General features: G+C 33.8%; 1 protein-coding gene across 4 annotated transcripts in view; it reads right to left on the bottom strand.

The window, feature by feature from the left end:
• Positions 1 to 13,882, bottom strand: part of FSTL5 (follistatin like 5) — a 243,654-nt gene that overhangs the window by 50,750 nt on the left and 179,022 nt on the right. For all 4 annotated transcript variants that reach the window (XM_032444360.1, XM_015860999.2, XM_032444359.1 and 1 more), the window contains one exon: positions 4,761 to 4,881. In XM_032444360.1, the coding sequence (XP_032300251.1) occupies positions 4,761 to 4,881 (121 nt within the window). The remainder of the gene's footprint in view (positions 1 to 4,760; positions 4,882 to 13,882) is intronic.

A 13,882-nucleotide genomic window follows, 5' to 3' on the forward strand; every position in this document is an offset into this window, starting at 1 on the left:
TTATTTGGGGGGGGTGGGGTAGAGGGGTAGATTAGACATTGCATGACTGTCTTTAGTAGAATCATGAATAACACAAAATTGGATGAATCTTGTATTCAGTTTAACAAGACGCATGACATTGTTGGCTCCAAATATGATGAATGTACAACCATTCAGTACTTCTTTCAACTGTTATAAAAACCACTGAAGACTATTTCAGCCAGGAATAAAAGGAAAAAATATATGGAAGAAAATAGACTGTTAAGAGTTGTCTGGAATCCAGAAAGAATGCATCTGTTTAAGAAAGTAACATAATGTACTTTGTTCACCATATTCTTCTATTGCTCAGTATGATGCCTCTTCTCTTTGACTGAAATGATATTTTGCTTTGAAAAAGATTATAAACAATTCCTCAGACAATATAAATCAGATATATACCTGGCTGAAGACCTAGACTTTTTCATTACCATTAGGTACTAAAACTTTTCTTTCCAGTAGGCCTCTGTCTTAGCACTAAATTGGGGAAAAATTCTTGTCACCTTTCTGCAAATAACTTGCCTTAAGAAAGCTCAGGGAGTGGGATACCATCACGAGATAAGATAAACATTACTTTAGTGTTATATATATTTTTAGAGTAGCTCTGAGATTCAAAGCAGACTTACTTTTTGGTTATAATGTCTAATGACATTTGTCCTCTGCTACAAGCAAAATATCACATTTTACTACTTAAATTCTGATTTTCCATTTAACTATTGTGTACTCTTTATTTTGCACTAAATAGCTGAATATTAACATATAAAACAACTAGATACATTAATATGTTAAATGGCATTTTAGAAACAGGTGGCTCCCTACCTATTAAAATAACCTTCATTACAAGAAAATCTGAGTTATTTACAAGGGTTTTGTAGTCTGTGATCACTACTTTGTTTGGAAAAATTCTACTAGCATTCCCCTATGAACTTTTTAAAAGTTGCTGTGTAAAAAAAAGAAGCTAACAATCACAAATGAAATTATACAAACATTTGTGATGTACAGACGACTCACCTCTGCACTGATGTTCTATTTGTAGAAGATTCTTTTTAGAGAAAACAGAGACTTTAATGACAAATTATGGAGTTGATATAATAGATATTTTTTGTGAGATAATTATATAGCTCCTCTTTGTCTTCAGTGATATTAAGACCAAAACATATCCATCTATCATTATCTGAAAACAGACTTCCAAATTCATGGGCTTTATGATATATGATATCAACAACACTGAAGGAAAAATACTTGATGGCATGAATTTCATTATCACAAATATACAGAGGAGGATAAAAATCAAAATGACAGGCTCAGACTCTTATTACTGTAACCAGTTCGATAAAAGAAAGACTGTGAGAAAAGAACCAGCTTTTGGTGGAGCTGAAGACTCAGCAATTTCATGAATTAATAAGAGCAAATCATTTTTGTTTTCAGAAAGGGCATTCTGAAAACCTTTTCTGTTGAATGACTTTTTCAGTGTCCAGTCAAGCAACACCTGACTGCTTCCCTTAAATATGTCAGCAGTGTCAGTCACTTAGATTATACAAATGAATCCCATAGTTATACACCTATGGAAGTTATATTCTGCATACAGAATTACGCAAAAGTGTATCATGAATTTAAAGCAGAGATTTCAATACTGCAGATATGTTTCTTACATAGGATTACATAGTAGGAAAAAATAGTTTTTGTAGGTAAGTAGTATAATTCAAACTAATCTTATCAGCACCAAATCACATAGAAGACAATAAAATAAATCAACAATGCAGTCACAAAACTACACACTCTGAAAGTTTTAAGTATAACGTAAAGGCTATCCATTAGCATTATTTAATGAAACAATTACTCCTGAATTATAGCTTTGCAGTTATTTTTTTCATCAAATTTATAGGAAAAAAGTTAGATATATACATATAATATTGCTTAATATGTTAAACTACTGTATTATTTAGAAATATACTGAACTTTCACACCAAAACCATGTTTTCACAGTGCTGATTATCTTTTTAAAATACTTTTGTGAAAGTTCATTACTCATACATGCATAACGTTTGCATTACTCAATACAAATAATATAAATATTATTTCTTTAAAAATACACAAATACAATACAGTTAAATCTGCATTTTTGATACTAATGGAATCAAAAACTTGAAATCTAATTACATTGTTTTCTGTGAACACTCACATTAGATCTTTGACATCAGAGCCTCATTATCTCATTAACCTTTGTCTAACTCTCCTGTTAATACAAGTATCATTATACTATTATTCATTATCACATCTACAAGTACTGACCACCATGCCTGTTCCTAGGAAGATAACTTTTCAGATGTACAGATCTAAAGTATGAAACAGCACTTCACTTGACCAAAGCTTTAAATCTTTCTGGTTTTAATTCAATTTACCCATAATATTAATAGCAAATGATGCAACTGTCCTACGGGATTCCTTTCTTTTCTCCTTTATCCCCCTCAAAATCAGCTTTTGGAATTTAAAGGGTTATCTTTCTCCAAAACAAAAATATCATTTGGTGACAGATACTTTTCACCAGAAATACCTACAGCTGTCCTCCTTCACCTCTCCTGTAGTATGATCCTTAACATCCAATCTTTACAGAAAAACCTCTTTGAGTTTTGCCTCATTGAGGACTGAATTTAGCCAAGACGTAAAACATATAGAACTCAAGTGTTATAAATGTGCCAGAATTACTAGCACAGTGGGATAGGTATGGAAAGAGCTAGCAGAAGTATAAATTCATTAATAAATTAGGCGAGAGCAGGTCATACAAAAGAGGAGAAAGTTGTCCAAGGACCTTCTAATATGCCCAGTTCATTAAAAATCCTATTATATTTGCAAGAATTAAAATGAGAATAAATTGTATTTCAGACATTCCACTAGTCAAGCCAGCATTTGCTATCTCTCTTTTCTGATGACAGAAAATTCCTCCAGATAATATGAAAGGAGGAAAAAATGCTGATGCCATGTATTAGCTCAGTGAAAGCAGCCTATTTACAAAATGTTGAAAATAATTCATAAAGTTGAAAATTGGAAAAAAAAAGACAGAGAGATGATTCAATAGATATTCCAAATTGGTTTCCTGGAAAAATACTATTTCAAAATTGACATTAAGGAAACAGCAAGCAAGCACTGAATATCCAAGTCATTTAAAGTGTGAAGGACATTAACAAGTAGAAAGTGGGAAAAAACATAAAGCTGTTAAGAGTGAACAATATAAAAATATAAGTAAACTAAGCAACTGCATTTGGTGTAATTGTCGATAAAAGATGTGAATATCAGGAAAGATTCCACCATTTTCTGATAAAAGATGTCAGGAAAAGTGAAGTATGATATGGGTTAATGCAACTGTCTAATAATACCCAAACCAAGAATGATAGTAGTGTCTACATTCAGGAAAGAGTAAAAGAGCATAGTAAACATGCAGGAAAAAAATTAAGCTCAACATGACTCTGGACAGGATTAAGTATCAACATGAAATGAAAAATGATTTTAGTTTATTGTAGGAAGATAAATTTAAGAGCCAGAAAGATAAATATGAAGAATGAAGCAACAGGAAAACAGAAGATCATCTGAAACACACACACAAAATAAAAATATTAAATTTCATCAGAGGTAAAATACAGTGGGACTAGTGGTGCGCCAATGGAGAAGAACAATTGTTTAATATAATTTAGAGGAAAAAAGAAAGTGATGAGGGAAAAAAGAGCTAGGAGCACCATAAACAAATGTAATTAAATTTTGTCCAGGACAGATCATTAAAGGTGGCCATTTGAGCAGTAAGATTGGATCAGATCCATAGGTTGCTTCCAAGCTAAGCTATTCTGTGATTTTGTGATATTGAGGCCAGGAAACCAGTCTTTAGAACCTGAACAGATTATCATTTTAAATTCAGATGCCCCAAATTAAAAATCATGTTTAGACATCAAACAAATAAAAGCAAAATACAAGTCAAATTTACAATCAAATTTAAAATAGAGCATTTTAAAAATTATTTTGCTAAGTGCACCAGTATATAAATATGGAGGGTAGAAGTAAAGCTTTCCATACATTATAATAGCCCGCAATGTAAAAGGCAGATGTTCATGGTATGGCAGTAGGGGTTGAACCTTCCCACCAACATGTGGAAACGTGGAAAAAAGTGGCATTCACTGACATTCATCAATATTTGCAGAATGTTATGGAAACTAAACAGTGGATGTGAACAAAGTGAGGCAATGGGTGGTGAGTTTCAGCAGTAGTGACAGCAGAAGTGAGTCTCCTCCACTGGTGCAGATTTTTACAAGTGTGGCATGCAGGCTCTTATTCATTATCGGTGGAAATGAAGAGCTGATGGTCTTGTCTATATTGAAAAATAATGTTTCCTAGCTGAGAGTTTGCTTTATCAAGCAGGATTACAGTTATCTTCGCATCTGTCCATGTATTTCCATTGGAATAAAAAAGGATGCATTACTTTCAGAACAACCTACATGCATTTTCTCCCTGGTAACATGCTCATGTGTTCACTGTGCAGAGGTAGGCTACTGCACCAACACACTCTTTTTAATAAATGTTACTCTTATAGAAGTACTAAATGAACATGATTACAAGGTAATTTATAGAACAATAAAGAAAAATAACTTTCTTTTTCTGCCAAAGGCGCACTAAAAAGATTTCTAAAATAGGCAACAGCAGATCTGCTTAACAAAATCCAAATTCTCTTATGACTTAGTAATTAGTGCATTTTTTCTTACCATTCACTTGAAGAATATGAGTTTGGTACGGTTTATCATAGCCATCAGCATAACAGGTGTAATTTCCCATATGAGTTGTAGTAACCTTAGTAATGTACAAGGACCCATCATCTCCAAAATCCTACAAGGAAATATTAAAAACAAGGTTATAATAATTACATCTGTATCTCTACAGTAATTATACTCTTCATTTTGGCAACAAAGCTGTGATGCTAATATCAACTCTTCAGCCAGTATATCTGACAGTAATCTGAAATCCTGATACTTTTATGTTTTGGAAATGTCAGAGCTTCATATTGGGTCAGTAAAAGAAAATACTACTTCAGTTTCAAATTTGGAAGTACTAAGAATATATTTGTTTATTTAGCTATGATAGTTATTTGTAAAAGTGAAGCTATATTTGGCTTTAATCTGACCAGATAAAAAACCTAAACTACACAATTTAACAAGGTATATGAAATCCTGTGGAAGTGTAATTAAGTCAATTTAAAAATAATAAACCTAAAAAGAACAGCCTCGTAAAATCTAGCATCTGTAATGTTAATATTAAGTATCATTTACTTAATATAAACAAGTTTTCATGTCAATTAATAAAAATAAAAGAAATAATTAGTAGTTCCTCTTTATTTTTACTTAGGCTAATAACAATTTATTTGACTAGAAATACTTGTACAAAAGTGAACTTTCTCAAAATATTCTTTGAAAAGTCTTAAGCTATGACAACTACATGCTTACAAAATAGAAATGAGCTATATGAAAATTGAACTCATCTAGATTTTGCAAGTCCAGGCTTAAGTAGTAAAGGGTTATCATAGCTCTTTTCCAGTTAAATGGGTGTCTACGTTATCTTCTCTCTTTATTTTTCACACTGATAAAACATCTCTATGGATATTTTACTCAAAGATATCAGTTTTCAACAGGATTCATCCTATGACACTGTGATTTCTTTACTCAAAGCAATTTGGCTTTAGGGAGGGCTTTTTCTTCAGAACTACAAAGTAGATGGGTCTAGCTTATTTTTAGAATTCTGAGTTCAGTATATGTTTTGTTAATTAAAGCATAATTAAATACTGTAATCAGTGTCTGGAATGTGATGATGAAGAACAGACAGAGTTCTCTGAAATTAAACTGTGACACATACTTAAGTGCTTAACAGAATAACTCACAATCTAGAGTCACCCACAGAGCCTGTATCCATGCAGGCACACAGATGAACACCACTGAACCCAAGGCTTTAAACATTAATATAAATATATATAGGGGAAAAAAAGGTTATTTTACCTTTGGAAAAAAATATATGATGACCTTAAAAAGAGGGCTAAAAGTTCTGTTTATGATAAATAGAAAAGTATAACCGTTCAAACATACATGACATGATTCTTCTAAAATGAAATCAAGAAACTAATTATTCTTGTCATACAGAAATGAAGATAGAATTGAACAATTATTTTAACAGTGATTCCACTGCAGCACTGCACTGTTGAGGAGCTTGACATTTAAGAATGAGGACGTGTGTCACAAATAACAAGAACATGGAAAGAAAACATTCATTTGGCAACAAATCTTTACTTAGCCAAGAAACCTTACAACAGAAACCTAAAGGTGGTTTTCCTTTATAAAACAATAAACAATAATTATTTCCTTTGGTTATGTAAATTGTTTGTGTACATTTATTCTTTGATCACATTCCTGCTATTCTTCATTATCAGCTCTAGAAAGAACACTGCCAGCTTTCTCCCTGCAGAAGAATGTATAGTGGGAGGCTGCTTGAACTTGTTTAGTATGATAGAAAGTTGAGGACTTTCATTTGTTTGGGTTTTTTTGTTTGTTTGTTTATTTTTAACACCAGTTCATCGTCAACATTGATCTCTTAAATACATTTTGCTATCTACCGATTTTTCTCTCATCTAGAGACCACGACCGCCTCACACACACACACACAAACAAAAAAAAACCAAAAAAACCCCACAAAACAACATCCAGCCCCAAATGAAATACATCATATATTTATTTTTCTTTTTTACTCTGTGCATCCTAACATTCCTGCTCAAATCCCATTTGCAAAATGTATACTGAGAATTCAGTTCAGAGTTGCACTTTACCTGTTAATGCCAATGTTACAACTTATACTTTCCAAATAATCTGTTCTCTGCTTATATTGGAAGAGCACTGCAATTCTGCACTTTGCTATTGCATGTCAATAGGAAAACAAACACTATGTAGAAACTTCAGAATGAGTGCATAAGGAACTAATCTGAGATATTTTAAACTTTTCCTCCTGGCTCAAGAGGGAAAACAAAACCTGAATTTCTTAAGAAAAAAAAATGTTGTGCAGTTTCATTGTCATATATTAGAGATGTAATAAGGGAAAATCATAAATCTGGTCAAAATTGCCTCATTGAAGAACCAGCCCAACAGAAAACAGTAGATCAAGTCAAAACTTAAATAAAAAAACACGGTATAACATATCACAAAATTGTAATATACAATAGAAAGCTGCAGTATCATTCTATCAATATGGGGAAAAAAAAGCAATAATGCAGTAATTTAGAACACCAAACTAAACCTCTAGCTCAAACAGTGTATATTGCTGCAGTGAGGCTGTAAGCAGTGCACTTCAGCAGTGACAACAGCAATGTAAAACATAAATCATGTTTCAGACAGCCACATAGAGCTGACACACTACGAGGTGAAGAGCAGCTCAATTTGCTTATCCATGTAAATCAATGGATTATGACCAGGGAACTGCATATAGAGTTAAATATTTGTTTCAGCGTGTTGGAGGCAGCATTGTTGGTAGCAACATTGGAATATGGCAAAGTTTTCATCAGGTGGGTCCCATGAATACTCACAAGGGAACTGAAGGAACATCATAAGCAAGTTTGTCAGGACCTACTGTACCAATACAAGGCTGAATGGGACATTTTCCCGGAACTCATCATTACCGGTGACAAAATGTGGTGTCACCACTACTAGCTGGAATCAAAATAGCAGTCCATGGAATAACAACATGTGAATTCCCCATTGAAGAAAAGGTAAAGTGATGTGCACTGTCTTTTGGGATAAGAAAGAGGTGATCCTCCAGAATTTCCCAAAATGAGGATAAAACATCAACACTGACTGTAGTCATGACACTGACTAAGCTGAAGGCCCAAACTTACAGAACCAGGTCAAAGAAGACAACCTCTCTTGCAACAGAATAATGTCAGGCCCTATACTAGTTTGAACATCATTGAATATATTTCCAATGTTAGCTGAACTTTCCTGCCACACCTACCACATAGGCCAGATTTAATGTCTTCTTGACTTCTACCTGTTTGGGCCAATTAAAAACACGGTGTCTGGGCAGCATTTTCTCTGAAACAATGCCATCCATAATAGCAGCTGGGAGTCTGCTCTACTAGTGCAGATTTTCAAAAGAAAGGCATGAAAGCTTTTGTTCATTGCTGGCAAAAATGCATAGCTAACGACTATGACTATGCTGTAAAATAATGTTTTGTTGCACTATTGTTGTGCTATTAATTATATTATAATTGTGCTTATTATTGTTCTAATATATCTATTAAGTATCCAATAGCACCATATTCCTCTTTATATCAACCGCAGTTTCCACAGAAATAAATAGGAGGCTGTCATGGTTTTATGATTTTTGTTATTGATATTCCACACCATAACATCACGTAAAGCACTGGGAGTTAAAAAGTTAATGCCCCACTTCCATGGACCACCAATTTTCTGAGTAGCTGGCTCTCAGAAGAAATGAACCACCAACACCCCTCTCCCCCAACCCTCCCTTTCGCAGGCCAGTGGCCTGCTCTCCCCCAGTCATGAACTAGGTATCTCCATGACAGAGGCATTACTTTTGGAGCAGTCCTCACGTGCAGGAAAACAGTGCATATACGCTTAGAAAGATTTTGAACGGAGTTCCTATACAAAAGATTTTTAAAACTACAGACCTAAAGACTCACAACAAAAAGAGTGATGTATGTCCAATGGTGTACTTTACTCCTGCGCAGAAATAAAAATACTGAAAGCTTGCATGCTAGCATAGCAGATTCAATTAAAAAGAGGCTAGCCCAGCTTGCCAAACACAGAACACTAAAAAAGAAAAAAAAAATCTTACACAGAGCCTTTAGGCAAACAGTGAATACCAATCAATCTGAACTAACTTAGTATGAACTGGAATTACACAAAAAGTTGAAACCTGCTACAGTTTTAATACCAATCTTGGTTATTTTTAAATATCATCACACATCTTGCCTTTGCTTAAGCCATTGATACAATGTTCCATGTTAATCAGTCTAAGCTTTTATCGTAAGACAGCTTCCCTAGGTAAGGAGTCAGTGAAACAAAGGGCTATTTCAGAAGGCAAAACAGGATTTCAATCATCTTACATTAACTGTAAATGACAATAACAATATTCCTAATGTTTGCCAAAGTACTCTACAAAATCCAAAACATGTAGGAAAAAGTGTTAATGGCATTGATATTTTGCTGTGGCAGCACAATGTTTGTTAAGCCATGCAGTCATATCTACCTAGTTATCCATCACATAGACAGTACTCAGATAGTCTGGGCATCAAGCAGAGGGACCATGAAGAAAAGTTTTGTTATAAATGAAGAGCAATGATCCCTGCTGACTGTAAGAAGTCAGGCAGGATGGTTCTGTATCCTGAACCCCCTCCCCCTTGCATGTGGCACAATAGCCCATAGGCATTAAAGGTTTTTCCCCCAAGTACAGGGAAGATGCATAGGGTGAAAGAACCTATCAAAAAAATAACTTAAAATTTGCCAAATATACTGAAGTAAAAAAGCCCACAACATTTATACAGTTATACATATGTGAACCACTAATAGAGATGCCAAACTAAGAAAAACCATAGGATCTATGTAAAGCTTGTTTGTTTTTTGAGTATTTACTCCTTGTAAAATGAAACACTTTCAGAAGATTACTTGTTTGTTTTTTTCTTTTGGCAGTAAATATTACATAAGACAGTTAAGCAAAATTCCTAGTAGGTAATTCTGCCCTACCTGCCATCTTTCTATCTCCTGGGATTCTTAGGAGGAACAAGCAAAGATGGGTTTTTTATTTGTTTGTTTTATGTTGTTGTTGCTTTTTAATCTTAAAGCATTTGTGCCTCTCTGTTTAATAAAATAGACTCTCAGATATCCAAACACTTTTGTTCTTTCATTACTGGTGATGTGGCCCTCCTATTTAACTCTGCATAAAAAGACTTTAAAGGCAAGGAGTATGAGTCAAAGGAGGCCATTATTAACAAAGCATTTTCATCACACTTCAAGAAAGACTGACCTTATGTACTAGCTGCAGCTGAGACCAGGCTGCTCTCTGACTTTTGGGACTTCATTTTAAAATAATAACTCTGAAAAACCTGATATATTTATTGCATTCTTTCCACCTCTTTCAAACAATAGTAACACATGCTGCAGAATGAACTGAACAAATAAGAAAAACCTTAACACTTTTAAAAAAAGTGAGAATCATCAGCTGGCTCAAAATTAAGATAGTCACCACCATAAAAAGATGAAGATAAATCTTAAACTTCTGCAGTATCATAGCTCTGAATAAGCTAGAAAAAAAGCATAAAGTGAAATGAAATATAAAAAGCATTTAAAAAGCAAATCAACTTATATGAGAAAAACATATCATGCGCAGCATTTGGCAAAAGAAAAAAAAGAAAAAAAACCTATTTTTAATTTTCCCACAAATATGAACTTTATTCTGTAATGAATAACAGCTTAGATAAAACTCAAGCAAAGTGAAAAGTAAAATCACAGATTTAAGATTCATGATCACGGGTGGAGTGTAGAACTAACAAAGTCAATGACAGAGACTTTATTTGAGAAATAGGTGCTACAGGAAAAGATATCAAAATGAAATTAACTCACCCCTCCCAGTAACAGTCTGGAGAAAGGGACAAGCCAAGGAATGTGGCCCTCATATCATTGAGCTGCTGGAGAGAAGGGCAGGGGAAAAGGGGGACCTGCACAGACTCAGACTGCATGGGAAGTATTGTGGAGACCCCTCTCCCCCATCACCCATGTAGCTCACCCATTGGTTCAGGCTGTGACCTTGGAATTCCACTACTCAGGAGAAAGCCCTTCTAGATGCATACTAAATTATCAGTAAAACATCTTGTGATACCAATTCTGTAGTGAGTCATATCACAAATGAATTACAATTTAAATAAATTAAATTTGCAGCAGCACAAAATTTTTCATGGCTTCATTCAAGTCAATGCTGATCATCTCTGACTCCTATCAGTTGAAATTAAAAAACAAAAACAAAAACAAACAAACAAACAAAAACACAACAAAACAATCAGTAGCAAGGCACAAAACTTTAATAAAGTATAATGACTTGTACCTTGAGAACTAAAGACTCCTAAAATTGTCTGATAGTTGTTATCATATTTTTAATATTTAACCATACATTTGTGGCCAGATAGAATTCTCTAAATTACTCCATCGTTTTTAAAAGCGTTGATTAAATACTATTTGTGTTCCCAATCCTTGGAAGTCAAAAACATTATATTGTTCTGAGTTTGTCACTCCCAAAACAAGTAATTTAACTTGCATTGAAAATTGCACAGCACAAAAACTTAATTTCCACACCATAAGAATGAGCATTTGCCTTGATTTACAAAATCACATTGTTACTACTACTAAATCTGATTGGTGCCATATATGCTCACTTCCAATTACATGATCTCTGATGTATTTTGTTGAAAAAAAAAAAGAAAAAGAAAAAGAAAAGAAAAGAAAAGAAAAAAATAAAAATAAAAATTAATCTGTCTCCCTAGGTCAGTCCTTTTCACTTACTTTTCCCCCCAAACAATACCAAAACTTACACAAGATTATTATTTTTGAGATGCACATATGTGGTTGTTATACAGCTGAGTAAATTGACAATTCCCAGCACTAGCCAAAAGTTTTAGATTATAACACAGTCACAGCAAAGCACAGAACACATTTCCTCCGTGGACATCTAAAATTATACAAGGGCTTAAAGCTTAGGAATGTTTTAAATTGTCTGAGTAAGTACAACACTTTCTTTGGCGGTTAAAATGCAGCAAATTGAAACATGCTATATTCCCTCTGCATTTTTTCCTTGCAAGTCAATATTTAACTACTAACGTAATTTCCCATATTGAAATATAAAATAATTCATTTCTGTCAAATTATTTTTCTTCTCCTCAACGTTTTATTTTTACTACATTGCTTGAATGAATACTGAATGATAACTACATGAGAACTTTGAAGTAAATGTGAATTTGTAAGAGTATCTGATCATCAAATTCCAGAACATTATTAAATGACCAAAGACATACAAAGAGAATTTTTTGTTGTTGTTAAAGGAAAGGTCTGGAAATAAGAAAACTGAGTTAAAATCAGTATAACACTGGACTGCATAAAATACATTTTGAAGAAAAGAGACTCTGGGAAACAGTTAATGCTTTAATGCCCAATCATTTTTTCTTATTTCTGTTCTTACTTTGTTTCCAGGCTTCATTAATTCTTTCTTCCACTGTTTATTATTTTATTTGCATATCAGATCAGTATCACCTACATTAATTCAAGTGCTACATATTTTTAATGCCTCACCTTAGGGATATTGGATCTGTCACTCCCTTTGAATCATAATTGTTAATACTAATGGACTAAGATCTAAAGTTTTTCTTCAAAAAGCACTTTCAAGCATTCTGTTCTTTTTATGATTTTCTTGAAGTTTATAAGAAATGATGAATACATTCACCTATTCTGTCACTGGAAGAATTCACTGTTTCATTCCTACTATCATAATACACAAAATATACACACAGAGCTCATCCCAAAACAGAGAATTCTTAAATAATCCCACTCTGTGCAGGTATGAATACTAAGTTGTTTTTTTTTTCCCCCAGAGATGAATAGTCCCTCACTTGCTTTTACTTCCACACTGTCTTGCATATTCTTTTAGGCAGCAAAGAAGTAGACCTTCTTTTGGGAATTACCTCTTTGCTTGGTCTATTTGTTTCCTTATGGTTGTTAACCCAGTACATTGTCACATGACCTTTCACTCCTATTAAATGTACAAAAATTCAGCCAATTCTAGCAATTTTAGTTTTCTCCCCTAGCTTCGGATTTCAAATCACCAATTCAAACTGACTTCAAATTAGGCATACCACGAGTCTTTAAAAAATTCATATTGGACTGCATTCCAGCTCTTATAACTACCAAAGAAGCATGGTAGGTTTGCCCTAGCTAATAGGCAAGCTCCCAGTCAGCACTTTCCCCCTTTGAATGGGAGAGAGGACAAAAAGGGGAGTAATGTGAATGAAAAAGTTTGCAGGTTAAAACTGCCTCTTTACTACCATTATAGGAAAACTAGAGTTTACCTAGGGAAAACTGGCTAAATTAATAAGCAATTAATATAAAAAATAATAAAAAAAATTAATTAGTTTCTCAGGTTTTAGTAAAAACAAAGATGAATTTAATTAAAGCAACATTTTTTTGAATTTTCATAAGCAAAACGTTTGTTTCAACCTTTGAAAACACTTTCTCTTTTCATATTTGCAAGTACAGTCAATAGAACCGTTCAGTCTGAAATGAGGTAGTTAGATTCATCATTTCCCTTTCATTTCCTGTGCTCCTGTTTCTATAGCTCCTTGCACATATTCTAATTATAAATGATGAGCAAAGAACTCCAAAATCATTTTTTTATGACCATCATGAATATTTACAGAATGCTAAAAAAAATGTGCAGAAAGGAAACTTCTGAGTAAGGGTAAGACGTGTTTGAATACCAGTCACAGAACTGCAGGGGTTGGAAGGGACCTCAAGAGATTGAGACCAACCCACCTGGTAAAGCAGGTTCCCTTCAACAGGTAAGCATCCAGACAGGTATTGAATATACCTCTCCTCCACAAGAGGAGACTCCAGAACCACTCTGGGCAACCTGTTCCAGGGCTCTGTCATCTTTACCATAAAGAAGTTCTTCTGCATCTTTGTATGGAATTTCCTTTGTTCAACTTTTAGGCCATTAACCCTTGTCCTATCGCTGCACACCACCGAAAAGAGCCCGATCCCATCTATTTGCTTCCAACCACCCTTTAGATATTTAT

Source organism: Coturnix japonica, chromosome 4 (genome assembly GCF_001577835.2).
Source record: "Coturnix japonica isolate 7356 chromosome 4, Coturnix japonica 2.1, whole genome shotgun sequence".
NCBI classification, from domain to species: Eukaryota; Metazoa; Chordata; class Aves; order Galliformes; family Phasianidae; genus Coturnix; species Coturnix japonica.